We start from the raw sequence: 18,400 nt of genomic DNA, 5'->3' as shown, positions 1-18,400 counted from the left end.
ACGTTTAGTGTTGTGGTACAGGTTGACTACTTTGCAAAGCTCTTCAATCATCCATTTATAGTAATTGGCCGCATAACTTGAAAATATTTATTTTCACTCGTTTTTTTATTGAAATTGGGCCACTAATAGTAACATTTATTAACAATTAAAATACAGAGCCATCAAATATAGGTGTAAAAGTTTTATAGCAGTGTTTTCCAACGTGGGGTGCTCGCCCCATAGGGGGCAATTCGAAAGTGAACTCGACACGAGTTTAACCCTTTCGCTTTAATATAAAAATTATGTATGTTACATAGAGAGGCATAAGAATTTTAGAAAGGCTAATTTGATGCATAACGCAAAATTGGTGGAAAATACTGCTTTAAGGGGATAGGTGCACCGTTTACACAAAAATCAATGTTTTCAGAAATTAAAAATACAATGATAATAGCAAAAATGTAAAAAAAAGCTGTTTATATATGAGAGGGAAAACATCTTTAAGGTGAATGTATAGCTTATATGTGAGCAAAACGCATTAAAGTTTTACAATTTTTTCAACCAACCTGTATAAATAATCACTCCAAAAATTTCATTTCAAATTAAACAATAAAACATTTATTTGTTTTTTTCTATAGAAATGTGACAGATCTAGTTGTGCCAGGAGAGTCTGCAGTAATGGATAATAAAATTTAATACGTAATAATTTTAATATACAAAACACTAAAACTAATAATTTCATTTGTTATATGCTGCATTTATCTTATCTGAATTAAACTTATTCAATAAACCTGATAGTTACCTTTTTCACAGTAATCACTTTAACAGGATGATTTATTATTAGATGACAAACTTTTTGTTAATAAATGAGCTCAAAAGCTTTTGCATCCATAACCAATAATTCTATAGTAAATTTGGGGTTTTCTTGATTTTTCTTATAAAATAATTTCGTTAAGACAAAAGTTTCAAGACTAATGTAAATACTAATAATGTTTCACTATAACTTTCTGCATAACATTCTTCTACATAAAAGAGTTATGAGTACCTCTAGTGCCCCTAACACAATAAGAAATTTTACTGCCTGCTTCAGGTTGAACAAAATCATTGTGTATGTGACAAGAATGTTATCACATGATGAGCAGGGCCGATACAATAACATTATTTTCAAGAAGTCATGAGTAAGGCACTAAAAAAGGTGACCAGAAAGACCTACTTTTAATTTTTGTTAGCTCATAACATGAAGTTAAATAAAACAACAAAAATATGTAAAGTTCCTTTATAGAAAATGTAAAAATTCAAATTTAGAGTACAGGAAATAAATGTACAATCATATCAAAACATGCAAATATAGAGTGATTTATTTATATAACAACATTGGACTCAAATCCCTCTACAATAAATGTGATGTCATTATCTTTGTCTGTTTGTTTTTTTCGTTTAGATTGCTTCTTACGTTTACTCCATTTCACAGTTGCCAAATTCATTGTATTCATACATTTGTTGAATATTTCACATACACTCTTATAAAACATTAAAACAGTTGTCGCACCTTTTAAATATTGTTCCAGATATTTCATTGGTTCTGGTTGATTCTCGAGTTTCAAAGCTATGTTATAAACAAATGTACCATTGTAGGATTTAAAATATGTTGTACATTTGAAGGGACTATGGCACAATACATTCAGGCTGTTAATCTGGTTCAAGACACACTGAAATTGTGCAAATGAATGAACCTTTTTTACATCATAGCTTTTTGGTTTCTTTCTTATACTGTCATCTATTTCAAAATGTTTTAACAGTACACTAGCTGCAATCAGACAATCGTCATATTGCATCTTATGTTTATTTAAAAATGGTTCATCAGGTGAAGTGTCTACAATAGGTCTCTTCTTAATCTCCTCCAGTTTCTTGGAATATTTGTTATTAAAAAAGTTATGACCACGGAATGTCCCAGTTTTTTCATCGACACAATCGAGAAATACATAACATAATATTAAACTATAAACATGAGATAGAGGAACACTGCAGTTTGCTATCCACCACAGCATGGATATCATAAACAATTGAAAATTTGATGGCAATAATTCTATTACATTATAATCCAACATTGGCAGTTTTTGATCAATCAAATGGTAAAAGTATTTCTTTAATTCCTCATCTGATAATTCACTGTATGTTGTTTCCGATGGTCTTGATATAGAATATTCCTTTCCAACCAACAGTCTTTGATAATTGCATTCATTTTCCCTGCTAACATAAACAAAATTTTCATGACTGAAATCTGTAAGGATATCAAATGCATATCTCATTATAGGCAAAGCACACAGGAATGAGTCCTTATCAGAGTAATCTTCAGCTTGTGGTGAACAAAAATGTAAATGATGTGTATAAAGATTAATATAAGAGTGAGGGATATAGTTGCAACGGACAGCTTCCACAAACCATTTTGGTATAGAATCAAAAATATCATCATTTTCTTTATCAAAATCTGTGGTCTCTTCATCCAATGAAGCACTAGATTTATCATCATTATCACTGCATTCTTCATTTTCACTTCCATCACAGCTTTCTTCCCAATCACTGTCAATATTTTCTGGCATTTCAATAGATACTTTAACTGCAGGCACATCATCAGAAATATTGAAATATTTTAAAGATCGACAATGTGTTTGATGGTAGGCATTTATGCTCTTTGTAATAATGGAAAATGCTTTATTTTTCTGACCTTTTTTAAGTCTCCCTAATATTTTTGCAATGGCTGAATCAAGTGTTTCACTCTGCAGCCATTTAAACAGTGCATGAATACTTTTCTGTTGTTCATTTTTTTTCTTTTTACTCTTTTGTAGTTTTAATTGCGAAAAGAACTTTTTGAATACTCGTGTTTCAACAAAATCATTGCCAAGTAGTGTTGCTAGCAATGGTAATAGTTCTTCTTTTAAACCTCCAAAGTATTTAACTAAATACTCTACTTTATAAATCTTACATTCGATCACATGAACTTTACTGTCATTGATTATTATTTGTTTTGGTTTCATTTCAAATGTATTAAAAGGTATATAAAGTACATTAAAAATGAAGAAATCGGAATCATAACTAAGTACAGGGCAATTGAGATGACGGGCCATAGTAGCAATTTCTTCATCGGCTTCAAATTCGCAAACTGTATAAGGTATCATCATTTCACACAGAACTTCTTTGAAAACATCTCGCAGAAGGTAAGGAAATATTTGCAAGCTAGTTTGCGTGATGGGATCTAATCGTGATGCCCCGTATATTTTCGATCTTAATCTGTTATGTGTTGTTTTGAGCTTTCTTGTTTCGTAACTTCCATCGAAAAGAACATATGGAGTAATTTTGCATTTTCGCAAGTTTTTAAAGAATGTCTTAACATAAGATGCAAATCTATCGTAATCGCCACCGAAGGCTGAAAACAAATTAATCGTGCGGTACAGCTGTGCACACAGACTGTGCCCATCTATAACAAGATTAGAATCGTGAAGATAATGTTTACGTAGGAAAGCATCTTGGTTGCAGTTTATATACGTGGTTAAGCCTCTAACACCCATATTAAGGTATCATTTATTTGATGCACTTATCATTAATCTTAAATACTTTATCTGTAACGAAAATAAAAAAGGTAAATTTTAACTATTTTACTGACTTAATTACATAAAAATATTTTCATTACGTACGCTAAGAAAATATAACCTGTATTTTTTAAATTTGATCGCAGTTTCATAGTACCATTGGGTAAGGACCACAATTTAGTGTACATAGAAATTGCTTTCGTAAAGTTTTTGAGGTATTTATCACTTAATATACACAATTTATCAATTAGTTAAAAATAAACACATGGTGTGTCATTCTAAAAAACTTATTATTTCTACCACCAGATGTCACTAGTCAATTGTAAACAAAAAGCTTAACATGCAAAAATAGATATACATATAAAGTTCAAACAAAATCTAAAGCAACAAAACAAAATCTAAAGCAGGACGCTTTAGATTTTGTTTATAAGTAATGTAAAGATTTCTTTTCAGTGGATACTAGCTAGAAAAGTTATAAATGATTAACTTTTATATAACTTCTTAGGTTATGTGAAATATAATATTAGTTTTGAGTTAACTACAATTAAAGTCTGATATTGTATTAAAATAAAAAAAGGTTTAAAAAATAGCACAGTTTGTTTTTGCAGTAAGGACATCAATTACGCACTTAGATAAGTCGTAAAAATGTCAAACCATATAGAAATTATAATATAATAATTTTTTTTAAACTTCAAGATTTTTTATAATGGCAATATAAAAGAAACACAAGGGGTTTTTTGCATGCAACACAGTCATTCTGTCATCTATCTGTCGTCCACATACGAATCAAGATTTCACACCGGCGTGTTCGTGTTCAGAGAAAATTACAACACGTGTTTTAATATAAACTCTGCTTCGACTGAGTTGTGATTTACTCGTTTATTTCTTTAATATTCTCGAAACTAACTGTAAGTATTAAGTATTAATTGTATCATTTACACAACATTTTTGGGTTATCACCCCACGCATGGATTGTACATAATGCAACGCTTTTATTTATGCAGGCGTTGCAATGACCGAGGAGAAGGAAATCGCGACTGAAAGCAACGGTCAGGAGGGTGGTAAAGAGAATAACACCGAAGAAGAAACAGAATTGGAAACTTCCATCATCCGCCAAGTCGAATATTACTTTAGTAAGTTTAATGTCTGTTCGTAGTAATTCTCGAGTAACTACAATTTTTGGTGTTTTGCCTTTTTTAATGATAAATATTGTACTGCGGAAGAAATTAAAAGTCACCATGCCCAAGATTACCTTTATACCTAACTAGTGTATCACTAGGCAAGTAATTAAGAGAAATGTCATATTGTTAGGAATATATTTATATATATATATATATATATATATATATATATATATATATATATATATATATATATATATATATATATATATATATATATATATATATATATATATATTCACTATTATCATAAAATCTAATCTAATTCATAATATAACAATACAAGAGTACTTTCATATTTCAATTACAATAAACAAAGTTGTATTATATCTTTACACTTATGTACACAACACTTATTACATATCAGCAAAGCTATCATGACATCGACCAATGCAAAAATTTTGCATATATTGCATGAGCAATATGGACACAATGCTGTTGCTAATTTTACCTGATTATTGATAGACCAAAATTGTAATTTTTTTCTTAACAATCATTTAAAAGTCCTTGTAAAAATTTTCCTGAAATATGACCGAAATTAACTTGAGTTACTGGTATATGCAAAAATTCTTTGTGTGCAGTGTTGATAACATTAAATAAATCAAGGAAGGTTATAACTAAAGTATTAGGGGGACTGGAAAGTAATGCCACTTCTTTAGTTAAATTCACAAGATGTCATTTTTAATAAGGTTTTATTTCTTATCAACAGTATATTCACCTTCGTTTAAACAATCTTTTGCCATATAGTGTACAAATTATCAATGCCGGAGCAGTAAAAATCAATTGGTTTTTCTGTAAGGTGTGTCTACAGAAACGACATTACTTTCCAGTCCCTCTAATTTATATGATTGAAAGTAACCGCTATAGTTAGCTGGTAAATCGTTAAAAGTTTTGAGCTCATAAATAGTGAAATAAACCATTACAAGAACAATAACATATCCTATGAATGAAATTGAAAATTGTAATTATGTCTCAATCTGCATGACACCATTGTTGTATATGTTTTGTACCCTTTACTTTGCTATCTGAATGTCTTATTAGAATTTATTGGTGTGGCCTCTGCAGCGATAATTTGTTCACAACCCTGTGCCTCTAGCTTGATGAAATTTTAAAGATGCACATGTGCAAATAAATATAACTTAATTTTTTTTTGTTTATTTACATTTATTAACAATAGTTAAAGGAAACAACAACATAATACTAGATACTAAAGTGTTAAACACAGTAGTGCACTTTATTGCACGACTACTAATGCATTGGCAGAAATAGCTATATATTGGTCCTTTTCTTACTAAACTTAAATAAATAAATAAATCTTACTAAAGTGTTGTCATTAGCTACTTAGCAATACTATGGTCACACCACTGGTATTGTTGTATTGGCCTATTCATGCACACTGCAAAGCATAAGGCATAGATAAATCCCCCAAGCACTTGGCAACTGGATTGGCAATCACAGTGTGGTATTGTCAGTTGTTAATCATTCTTTTGTGCATAATTTCACTATGTTCTTGCTTGATGGCTTAGTGTAAAAAAGAAATGGTACAATTGCAGTAGTATTGTAGTGCTGATTGTTTTGCTTACACAGGTGATGCCAATCTTCCAAGGGACAAGTTTTTAAGAGAACAGGTTACACTTGATGATGGCTGGGTACCTCTGGACATCCTCATTAAGTTCAACAGACTTGCCAAATTATCTACAGACACTGAAATTATTGTAAATGCTCTACTCAAATCAACATCGGGACTTCTAGAGGTTAGTTGTTATAAAATAATTTTTCTAGGAGAATTTCTTCTTTTTTTTTTGGAAAATCTTAAATATAATATCTATAAGGTAATAGAAAATCACCTTCTTTATTTATAACTTATGATTTTTTGCTTTTATGCAAATGGTAATGAGATACCCTTGTGCAAAAAACTGCTTTGCAGTAGTTTAACTCCAAGATCATGTATAATGTTACATTAATAATGTAATTATTACAAGTGAAAAGCAATGGTTTTATGCAAGCGCCCTAAAATCAGACTTTTAATGAGTGACAGTTCAAGCTAGGGTACCTTCTTTGGAGCCCTTGCAACCCAGGCACTCCATGAAGTATCAACTTTAACCATGCTGTGCCTTTCAATAAAGCTCGTAATTTTAATTATTATACAGAGGTCGGTTGAAATCTTGATGTGGGCAGACCAAGATTGTTCATCATGACAATCTTTAGGGGAAGCCTGTGCCTAGAAGAAGGCATTTATTCGCAGATATGATAATGGTGATAGAGCTCTTGGCTAAATGGCAACAGTCTGCCGCCTAAAACGTGGCAAAGCTGTTGATTCTAATAGACAAACATGTGTAGGCTTACACATTTTAAAAATACTGTATGATATTGCCATTGGATGTCCATTGCTGCTGGAACATACCTCATAAATTTCCAATATGCCCAATTAGTTCAAGCATGCATCTAGCATTGACCTTAACTAGGTTTAGGACAAGGTTTCCCAAATGAAATAGATTTTTTTTCTGATGTTCATATTGATGTCTATAGTACAGAATAGCCATTGGCAAATTAAATATAAGTATAATATAAAGGGTCTTCAACAGCATTATTCTTTCTAGATTTCAGATGACAACAAGAAAGTAAGACGAAGTCCCGAGCTACCAATACCAGAGATGAATGAGGAACGTCGTAAGGAAATGGTTGCCAGGACCATTTATGCCAAAGGCTTCCCTAAAGATTCCACCTTGGATGACCTGCTGAAGTTCTTTAAACAGTTTGATGAAGTTGAGAATGTTATAATGAGGAAGTATCAAGATCGTCAAACAAAGTCGAGACATTTCAAGGGTTCAGTTTTTGCCACTTTCAAGACTAAAGAGCAGGTAAATATCATATAACAAGAGTAGTAAAAGTATCTGTTTTTCTTTTCAAAATATTGTTATGCCAAACAAACACTATATTAAATTATATTTTAAGTAAAATTTTATTAATTTTACTTTTGCAAAATAATAACTTTTTATATTGAAATATTATTTATGTATTTTAGCTATGATAAAAAATGTTGTTGAAGGCAATACTTAAAAAAACTTAAAAGTATTTGTATACATGTAAATACCTCAATTACACCCTATCGAAATCCTTGCCTATGCCTATGGAACATGCTTGGGTGGTAACTTATCACCACCTGTTAATAGTGTAAATTTATGACTTTGATTATATATTCAAGGAGGAACCTGCATGTAAAGTGTGTAATGTAAATTACCTCTTTTCATGACTTAAACAGTCTAATACCAAAATACCTACTAGAACATGAGTTGTAACAAATTTAAATAATGTCATTCATCTTTGTGTTCATTTTGTAACTCAATTTTATCCAATTATGAACTCATTTCCCCTTTTGGTTGTAAAAATCAAATTTTTGTATGTACTATTTTTATTGCAGGCTGAAAAGTTTCTTGCCAATAAAGGTCTTAAATATAAAGACACGGAATTGCTTATACTTTGGCAAGAAAATTATTTCCAGATGAAACAAGAGGAACATGCCGCTAAGAAAGAACATAAAGATAAAAGAAATAAACAAAAAGAAGTAAGTATATATTTATAGTAGAATTCTAATCTTAACTAAAGACCAAGACATTACTTGATGGTTTGATACCCAAACAACACAAGTGTGCTGTTCAGATGCATTAACCTGTCAAATGCCTATGGACATATATGTCCGAACTCCCTGGGTGCATTCAGGTCAGATCCGCCCAAAATAAAGTAGGCTACATTATATTGAATCACCTTAAAAACAGTTTAGAATTGTTTGCTCTGGGTATTTTTAAATATTTTCATAAAAGATTTTACTAGCCATTAGTATATCGAATAACCTATAATATAATAATATTAGAACATTATACATTCTCATGTTTTGAATTTATTTAACAGGGAAAAGAGGAGAAGGAAGAGTTCAAATTACCAACAGGAACAGTACTGCATTTTGGACAAGGAAATGAAAAAATGACCAGAGAAAACATTAAAGACGCTTTAACAGCATTAGGTAATGACATCTTTTTATTTATTTTAATCTTTAATTTCTAATAATTTGTGCCAAATATCAGATAAAATACCATTACAATAATATATTTAATATAGAAAATAAAGATAAGTTTGTTATACCTATCTCGCAGCTTCATAATATCAGTAACTCTTTTGTAGGCAACTATATACAATATTGAAACACTACAATTATTACCTTAATATTTAAGTGCACTATTACTATATTAAGGGTTTTGTAAAAGTCACCACAAAAAAAGAAAACCTGTCTGTTTGTTATAGGGAAAGCTTAATCTGATTCTGTCTAATTATTTTCTTCAGAGATTGTTCTCATAAAGTACACAAATGATCATTGTAACACTGCCTTTACAAAAATGTATAAATATAAATATTGTATCAGGTGCGGAAATTGCATTCATAAGCTTCAAAGTGGGTGACTCAGAAGGTTGGGTGCGTCTCTCTAAAGAAAATGCAGCCAAAGAAATAGCAGAGAAGATACCAGAAGGCAAGTTGACAATAGAGGGAGTTGAAGTTGCTTTCAAAGTATTAGAAGGTGATGATGAAAAAGCATATTTAGATAAGACTATTGAGGAAATGTCCAAACGCCGAAAGAGTCAGAAAAACTTTAAGCAAAACAAGGGGAAACATGGTAAAGGAAAACAGAACAGGAAGCGAAAACAAGAACGTCATGATGAAGCGCCACCAGCTAAGGTCAAGGCTGATAGCTAGTTAAGAGTTATTCATAAGTTTTCCAAACATTAATTAAAGAATAATTCACTAAAATAACGTTACAATTATACAAACTTCCTATAAAATATATACCTGTGATGATTACATAGATATACATTAGTGCAATTATAATCTGCGCAAAATATTTTAAATTTTAAAAAGGATATTTTGTTAAACAAAAGAAGTACACGGGTAACATATAATATAAAGTTATTCCATATGGTAATGACATCTAAGTGCTTCTTTGTAATTGTTATTTAAATAGCCTACCACTACTGTTGTGAATCAGCTGAAGGAACCGAGTTTAAATATGTAATCTGCTAAAATAAAATGTTAAGTGAAAGTACTTTTTTATTCTATTTTTTATTTATTAGTTCCCTAATTGGTACATCCTATTTCTGAAACTTACATACAACTATCTTAATTGTAGACAATTATTATTAGTTATGTTATTGTGATTGTTGATTTTATTAGAAAAAGCGCTGAGGAAGAAAGGTTAAGTCAGTCAATCCTTGCCATAATTTTTTTCTAAGAAAGTTCAACATATGCTTCATGGCATTTACAGTTTATTGGAAGTGCAGAGAGTAACTAAATAGCTTATTTGGAATTCTAAGCTCGTGGTCTAGAGTATTGTCTATTATAGTCCCATATTTCATCACTAGTTTAATTGCTAGATCAATAAAACATCTAACTGATGATATTTTTAAACATGCACAAACTGGGTAATGTTTAAAATCTAAACGTTAGATAAATGTAACTCAAATATTTCCAATGTAATTTGGTCATCTATGAACTTGTCTTGTCTATGGTTTAAGAGGAAAATATTCTCTTGAGGTAAATTGAAAAATAGCAACGGTGGCTACATTTACGGTAACAAAGCCAGAGTTAATATTGCTATTAGTCCTAATTATTTAGTATCTAGGAGGCTTGAAATACAAAATGTATTAATATTTTTTTGTCAGTAAATACTTATCAATATTATTATCTGTCCGTTACACTTTGACAACCAGTTGTCAATTAATGTCAACTGATGTAAAGCGGTATTTATGATAAATGTATATTTATTTTCATTATATTTAAGAATAACGTTTGTATACTAGTCTTTGGCTTTAGTCGAAAATATTATTTTCGGTTATGTGAAGTATAAGAAAATCATGAAATCTGATCCTGAATCATCGAACGAACCGGATAACCCGGCGGTAACCGGTGATGTTATCGGAGATACTGCGTACAGCGAACGCTTCGTTTTGAAAATATTACTGAAATTAGCTAACTTGGATTCGCTAAAGGATGAAATCAATGAAAAATCCTTCGAAGATGATATTTGTACCTTATGGGACATGACAGTAGAAAGGGATGTGGTACTGTTCCTTTTAAAACACAAAGTATTGAGCCTTTTCAATTTTGCATTGCCTATTATTGAATCCCCACGTTATATTGAAATATTCGTCGGTATAATAGGAAATATGTGCTGTCAGAAAGAGGCAGTGAAAGCACTTTTGAATATGGACTCATTTTTATGTTTACTTCTTGAATATAGTAAGACTGACGATAGTTTAATACTTATTCAACTATTACGCTTCGTAAGTTCCAGTTTGCCTTCGACAGATAGTGATGACATGCTACTGTGGATAAATATGTTTGAAAAGGTTTCTTATTCCAACACATTGTATTTCATACTTAAAAACTCTTCAAACAAACAGCTGCTTGTTACAGCATTGGAAAATTATAACACCATATGTTCATACTGTAACACACAGAGATTTAGGGTTAAATATTTCGAACATTTTGTAACTAAAGATGCCCTTGCTTCTCTGACCACAGCGTTTATTGAACTAACTTCTACACAAAAAGACACATTTTCAAAAGATGAATTGGAAAGGATTATTGTTATAAGTCTTCAGATGACCTTAGATTTAGTTAGCTTTGATAAACCTCTGGAACTATTGGATGATTGTAAAGAAAATGTTGCAACAATAGTGAAAAATGTATTGAAATATTATGAAACAAAACTGGTGGCAGATAAAGAAATTGATTCAGATTTGATAGATCTAATTGACTGCATAAACACAATAACAGCATTGATCCCTATGAGTGAAGACTGTGGACCAGAAGAATGGTTTTATGATTGTTATAACATGTGGAATGCTCTACAATCTATAACTAAAGTAAATCAAAATGGTGACAGTAATTTTGAGGAGGCAGATAAAGAAGAATTTCAAGATTTTGTTAAAAACATGAAGCCACCGTTAAGTGTTGCAATGTGCATGTACATGCAGAAATGTTCACAGGAAAACCTTTTGAAGGTTTTGGATAAAATTGGCAAGGAATATGATGATATATTGATGTCACAAACAGATGTTGATATAAAGACTGCTGTATCTAACAGGACTGCAGATTACAGGGCAAGAATAAATGAGAATGTTGACTCATAACTTATTTTCATAAAAATTGTTTAATACACATTTTTTAATAATTTAAATGTACAGCTATTTGTATTAAAATGGATTGGTTATATTTATAAATAATCATTATTTGTCAAGTGAAATTTCATGACTGATTTAAACTAGATAATAGTTGTAAAGCAGTGGTCGACTCAGATGATTGTATAAAATATTGAAGTGTTCAATTTTGGTATTGAATGAAATTTTTTAAGGTTCCATGTTTGTTTTTATCCATTTATTTCGTCAACATATTTAAGATGCTATTACTAAAAATATCAAAATATTCTGGTATTACAAAATCACCTTCATAGAAAATAAACCTTTTTTTATGCAAGACACCCAATGCTTCAGCGTTTCTAACTTAAACTTATTTGTGATCAGAATGTACTAGCATTAATTGACAGGATTTTGAGGATACCAGGGACGTGAGGATTTTGAGGTGACAGGATTTTTTCTAAGATATATAATCATATATTTTTTGAAACAGGATGTTTTACCACCAGGGTGTACAAATATAAAAACTAATTGTAATATTAACCAAATTTACATCCACACAACGTTACAAACAGAGATTGAGATTTTAAAAATATGTATTCGTTTTAATAGACACTTCAGTATTGTCTTGTGTGTGTGTGTCACATAAATTAACATTAACAAGATGGTACTATTAATCTGAGATGTTTGTATTATTTTCAAATAATAATTTTGAACTGTGTCGAAAATGGTACATTATTTCTGTGTTGAGTACACGCCAGATTGGTTTTACACATCATTCTCTCCTTAATATCCATCAGTTCTTAGCAACAAAAGTTTGTCACTGGTGAAGATTTAGATAACAAAGTCTCTTACTCTGGACCTAGAAATGGGCCATAAGTAAGCTCATAGTCGCTTAAGAAACTATAGTTATGCTTGGGTTCTTTATCTAGTTCACGGACCCTTCAACTCTGTGAACTCAGTAATGATGAAGTTGTAAAAGCCTTAGGGCTAACAGCATTAACATCTTCATAAACAATACAATACAATTGAGTTCTTTTTAAAAGATCAAATCAGGAATAGAGATTCATAGACAAACTGCAGTATCCAACATAGACCAGTTAATGGATAAATTGAAATTGTCCATTTACAGGGCCACATTGTTTACTACCAGGACATTGGCCAATTGGCCGCTGGGACCTTAAGGTCATGGGTTGACAAATCATCCACAACGTGGATGGATGATGCTAGATGCAGGTCTCATCCCTCTGGATATCTATGGTAGAAACCTATTACATATATGTATATATTATAATCTAACTGGTGACATCATATGACTCAAATGAAGAGCATTATATGTGAATATTCAGCTCCAGTAGTTTTATTTCGACGTCCATTTCTTTATATAAGTTTTAACATAAGGTAGTTTACACATATTTTTTAATAAATTAAACCATTTTTGAGGTATTTAAGCTTAAAAATAATTACACATTGTTATAGCTGTAGTTTGTACATTGTATGAGACAAATGTACAGATTGGAGTTAAAGTAATATTGAGTAGCTTCAGTCACCCGTGCGCGCAGCATAGAACCTTATAAAGGTAGACACGGGGTGCAGCTTCCAACTGGTCTTGATGGATACCTATGGAGAAGGTCGGTGTCTAGCAATGGACATCCTATGGCTGAAATGATGATTAGCTTTCCCTGGGCTCTACTTTAAAAAGTAACTTTTTCCCTTTTTACATACAATCACGCTGTGTAATGACAAAATTTTACTGAGACATGTTCAACAATTAGAATTTCTTGATGCATTTAATTTCTAGTATTCCTTTTATTTAACATTTATTACTTTTAAATACAGGTTATTTCCATTTTTTCATTACAACATTCCCAGAATTCGAATGAATATTTTCAATAATATTAAGGCGTTAAAAATGTTATGATTTTGTGGCCTAAATGTGAATTCCTTGACAAGTCATTTTATCATTATACTTATCTAAAATCGTCAGTTTAAAATTAAGTTTAGTTTGTAACGCGCTGCCTTCTGAGAAAATCTGATAAACTCTATAGGGTTTGAATTTTTTTTTCTTTTTTCTTGTTTTCTTTATTCTGTATTAAGAAGTTATTGGGTTTATGAGTGGTAAATAAAAGTACATTGTTTGTATGGGATTATATATTTTGTAGACATTATAAAGCAACATTTACATTATCATAAACGAGTCAGACGCGCGCGCACGGCACGGGCGCGTCAAACCAACTATTCGAATGTAACAGTACGCCGCGGCCTCGCAGCTTCACGCGCATTCGCCCCACGCATACAAAAACAAAAACTACACAAATACTGAAAGGGAGAACAGAGATTAATAACTGTATATTTAACATTAAATGTACTTATACACTAACTAACCACGAGCCTGCCCGCCCCGGCCGAGGCGGGCGCGCTCGATTTAAATATCTTTTCGTAAATATTTAGATATCATATCGTTAAAGAATAAAAAACAGGATAAAGACTAGACTTTACACTGATCAACGACAAAACGGCTAACAGCAACATCACGAGTGGCGCCGCTCTGCGGGCGGCGGGGGCATCAACTTAAAGAAAATAACGGGGAAAGTCCCGGCGACTCGAGCGCCTGTGCTGCCAGCGCCACTCAAATCATTGAGCGAACAAATAATATAGCATCCTTGTAACACGTGACCGAGCCGCTCGCCGCCTGCAGAAACATTAAACACGTGTCCAAATAACAGGTTACTTTGCTAATTTACTGCCATCTTTGTCTACAAATCGACATTAGTAAAATTAATCGACCAATTGTCTGTGGTCGAAAATTTGTGTATATTATACACTACTGCCGGAAAACTAGAAGACATTTACATGATAACGTTTTGTAATATTACTTCTGATCTATTATACTTTTAAACAAATATGTATAGTATATAGATGTTCCATTAAAGAAGTAACCTTTTATTTGAACGCTATATATACACTACAAAACATACTCGATACCTACACAATAAATTACATAAATAATCTGAATTTAAAACAAATCTTAGGCTTCTGATAAACTTATCTTTCGAGTACCGTCGCGGGGGTTCCGTTTGCGCTACGTTCCCAACGTGCTCTGCCCATCGCGAATGTCCGAACGAAAGTTTACTGGGACGAGGAATTCACTCACAAATAGTAAATTTAATAAATATAAAACATACAAATGTAATACTTTGAAGAATCCACGGACAACTCGATGGGCAGAGACAAGGGAACGGAAAAAAATATATTTACAAATATGTAGCCAAACCAAGCCCACTAGTGATATGAATGCAAGTAAAAACCCCATTTGTACTGACAGGGATATGTTTATTGTGTAACTTGTGACGCTGAACTGTAACACATTGCATTGTAATTTATATTTACCATCGTATCTTAAAGTGATTACAGAGAAAATTTAATAATATACTTCGAATTTCAATAAACAGTTTATCTAAATCCACTTTATGTTTCGTCATATAGTGAAGCTACACAGATAATGTGTAAATACTAACTATACGAAGATAGAGAAAAGCGAAATTCCAACAATACTACAGCCAAAACCCATCCAATTCGTAAATATACATATTTTTTTAAATGGTCCATTTTTGGCACATCAACGACCAAATATGTGTAAATAATACTATGCGACGCGTGGTATGTCAACGGTAAACGCTGGTTTCCTAGGGTTACCAGATGACAGGTGCTTATTTTTTTTGGTAGTATTAATCTACCGATATTTTTTTATCGTGGCAACATTTATCTTATTAACTGGTAACCCTACAAGTGACTCCTGTTTCGAATGTTGTGTTCATGACACATTACGACTTACATGTCGCGATAAAAATGTTTCCCAAAATAATTTAATGTTGTAAATTCTTGTTCAAATCGATCGATAAAACAAAGCTCGTATGAACTTTTACATCAGTCTGTTACAGAACTAATGTGCGTGATTGATAGATACGTTAAGTTTGAGGGTAATTTAATGATACGTTCGAAACAGGACAACGCGTAATTGCCTCCTTACGATTAACATCTTTGGTACATATTTGTGAGCAAAGACAATTGAATGTACTACTGTTCGAGTATATAAACAAGCCTTACAAGCGATAACGCGGCTACTCAATTTTACATAATACCGAATACTGTCGTTGCCAATAACTTACATTGAACTTTACGTCTACCGCATAAGATACATTTTGCTTTTATTAGTGTTTCATTACGGTCGTTTGCGAGGACCTTAAGGCGATCACTGGAATGTTCACACCGACACCAACGAACCCAATATCTCAACGGCACGGCTAGGCCACATAAATACATATTGCTTCAGTTTAAGCGTATTGAATCCGAGTAGGTACGACATGCATTTTGTACTTACACAAACATCTAAAACACCATTGAATATATAAATATATATATATATATATAAACAACCTAAGTCCCCGTTTTCGTTGTCTTGTACGGACAGCTGTGTTGCCAGGTAAACGCTACGGGGGTCACACGAATTATTGAGTCGCACAATAAGTTTAGGAATACATCTACACAGTCTGTTAACGCAGCGAAGTGCTGCCCAATACGCGTATGTAAAACTTTCACGTATTTCGCAACAGATTATCGAAATAATCACATATATACTAACATACAATCGTAACGAGAGAAAGACGAATTTATTTCACAATAAAACTCTACGATGGTTGAAATGGCGATCGATTAAAATTTTCCGTCCGCAATACATCGGCATTGACATAACGTCAACTACAAAATGGCCGCCGACACGTTTCAACATTTCGCAAAGATCATTTTCTCACTACGCTGTAATTCTAAAGTATATTAATACACCGATATGAAGGTTAGCGTGATAAGAGTTCGAAGAAATATATTCGGACTTATGAATAATTTCAATAGCGAGACGAACAGTTGGGAGGTTTGTTCCGGCTGTGCTACTATCACACGGGAATAACATCAACATTACAGTATATCGAGATTACTCTCCGTACCAATGGGCGGGCTTAAGCCCCCGAGAAACCGTACACCTCGAGCACGCGAATCTCGAAGTCGCCGCTGGGACACAGCGGCGGGTTGTTGAAGGTCGAGCAGCGGTCAGTCTTGCCGAACCTTATGTTCTCGTCCATCCATATCGCTTGGCCGTCGCTGGAAAAACAAAAACACGTTACAATCTTAATGTAGTCTTTAGTCTCTTGACATCGTGCTAAGTAATTTTAAAACTAAATGAGGAGGTTAGGAACAAAAGGTGACATTTACACTTTTTTTAAGGAAACGTGAAAAATGTAAAATGGCTGTGCACATGAAATATTGATTAATTTATTTCTATAGGGCCAGTAACAGTTTAATTGAACTAAATGATGTATTAATTTATGCTAACGTATATATACCAAATATCAAAGAAAATAATTTTTAAATGTTGCCTTTTGATGCTAAAGATTAAGGTATGATATACTGTATTTGAATGACAAATGACACGTTTTGGTTCAAAACTCTGAACTACTATTTTAAACTAATGTGAATGTTACCTTTTGAACTGAATACTGCTTTCATTATGCTATTTTCCCTTACAAGAAGTCAACATTTGAACCAAAGGTGTTCGGAAATTGATAAAAAAAAGGTTTTAAGCCTGATAAAAAAAACTTTTGAGCTGAAAGCATAAATGTCACTTCTTGTTCCTTACCTCTTCAAATATTACGAGTACAAACATTACGAGTTACGAATTAATTTTAATAAAACATTTAGCCACCAATGTACAAACTTAAAATGTCTAAATCTAGTTTTCTTTGCCTAACCTCGGTCGATTAAGACATAATTTATTAGTACTTAGGTTATCTAAACTTTTCCATTATAAAACACAGCACATTTGTTACATGGTTGTAATTGGGGATAACGTGGTCAGTTTCCAAATATTTTTAAATTCACTTAACAAGCTGGTTTTAAGATAGATGGAGAGATTATTATTGATTGCACCTGAAATAACAACAATTTTTATATTCATTAACAAGAATAGGAATCGCATTAAACTGTCGTAAAACGTAAAGTAAAATTTTCTTAATAGTATTTAGATATTTCAGAATCCTGAGCGAAAGTCCATATTAACACGCAAGTTGATTTTTTACAGGCGTATAAAGTTATCACTCTAAAATAGATTACAATAATTTATTTTCTATTGGAATGCGACAGATCAATAGCTGCAGGAACAGATAGTAAACAATAATTAAATTTAATAAGTAATCCAAATTTTTTTTACTATGTTACGTTACTTATTTCTGGAACTTTAGTGGACAGCAAATAAGTTTTTTGTTCCCCTCTAATACTTTTACACCTAGAACCAATCATCCTATACATGTGAACATAATTTTTGATACACTACTCTACTTAATCTGATCCCTTAATACATCAATAGCAACATTGATTTGTTCTTACTACTGATCCACGTGACAGCACACATGTAAGAATATAT

General features: G+C 32.0%; 4 protein-coding genes across 9 annotated transcripts in view; 2 read left to right on the top strand and 2 right to left on the bottom strand.

Annotated features, from left to right (window-relative positions):
* Positions 1-1,243: 1,243 nt before the first annotated feature.
* Positions 1,244-3,830, bottom strand: LOC137922177 (protein asteroid-like). 2 transcript variants are annotated; one of them, XM_068765086.1, is made up of 2 exons: positions 3,669-3,830; positions 1,244-3,593 (listed from the first exon to the last, which is right to left on the bottom strand). In XM_068765086.1, exon 2 carries the CDS (start codon positions 3,540-3,542, stop codon positions 1,338-1,340), a length of 2,205 nt encoding a protein of 734 aa, XP_068621187.1. In that variant the 5' UTR covers positions 3,543-3,593; positions 3,669-3,830; the 3' UTR covers positions 1,244-1,337. The 2 variants fall into 2 exon arrangements, with proteins under 2 accessions (XP_068621187.1, XP_068621186.1); XM_068765085.1 differs by having other exon boundaries at positions 3,685-3,830.
* A 496-nt stretch (positions 3,831-4,326) lies between these two features.
* Positions 4,327-9,833, top strand: LOC137922119 (la protein homolog). The gene is made up of 7 exons (XM_068764997.1): positions 4,327-4,471; positions 4,568-4,696; positions 6,332-6,498; positions 7,345-7,605; positions 8,166-8,309; positions 8,654-8,765; positions 9,162-9,833. Exons 2-7 carry the CDS (start codon positions 4,576-4,578, stop codon positions 9,488-9,490), a joined length of 1,134 nt encoding a protein of 377 aa, XP_068621098.1. The 5' UTR covers positions 4,327-4,471; positions 4,568-4,575; the 3' UTR covers positions 9,491-9,833.
* A 700-nt stretch (positions 9,834-10,533) lies between these two features.
* LOC137922264 (uncharacterized) lies at positions 10,534-13,254 on the top strand. The gene has a single exon (XM_068765226.1). The coding sequence runs from the start codon at positions 10,645-10,647 to the stop codon at positions 11,923-11,925; it is 1,281 nt and encodes a 426-aa protein (XP_068621327.1). The 5' UTR covers positions 10,534-10,644; the 3' UTR covers positions 11,926-13,254.
* An 813-nt stretch (positions 13,255-14,067) lies between these two features.
* Positions 14,068-18,400, bottom strand: part of sky (GTPase-activating protein skywalker) — a 149,322-nt gene continuing 144,989 nt past the window's right edge. For all 5 annotated transcript variants that reach the window (XM_068764756.1, XM_068764759.1, XM_068764762.1 and 2 more), the window contains one exon: positions 14,068-17,082. In XM_068764756.1, the coding sequence (XP_068620857.1) occupies positions 16,941-17,082 (142 nt within the window). In that variant the 3' untranslated portion in view covers positions 14,068-16,940. The remainder of the gene's footprint in view (positions 17,083-18,400) is intronic.

This window comes from Battus philenor, unplaced genomic scaffold (assembly GCF_028537555.1).
Source record: "Battus philenor isolate CCGP_79_NKW_IND1 unplaced genomic scaffold, ilBatPhil1.0.hap1 SCAF_2, whole genome shotgun sequence".
Classification (NCBI taxonomy): Eukaryota; Metazoa; Arthropoda; class Insecta; order Lepidoptera; family Papilionidae; genus Battus; species Battus philenor.
This window is presented reverse-complemented; position numbering and strand designations above follow the sequence as displayed.

Coding starts and splice junctions, on each gene's coding strand:
- LOC137922177 (XM_068765086.1), bottom strand. CDS start 3,542: ATGGGTGTTAGAGGCTTAACCACGTATATAAACTGCAACCAAGATGCT.
- LOC137922119 (XM_068764997.1), top strand. CDS start 4,576: ATGACCGAGGAGAAGGAAATCGCGACTGAAAGCAACGGTCAGGAGGGT. Junction 8,310..8,653: donor AAAGAAATAAACAAAAAGAA/GTAAGTATATAT, acceptor TTTATTTAACAG/GGAAAAGAGGAGAAGGAAGA. Junction 8,766..9,161: donor AGACGCTTTAACAGCATTAG/GTAATGACATCT, acceptor ATATTGTATCAG/GTGCGGAAATTGCATTCATA.
- LOC137922264 (XM_068765226.1), top strand. CDS start 10,645: ATGAAATCTGATCCTGAATCATCGAACGAACCGGATAACCCGGCGGTA.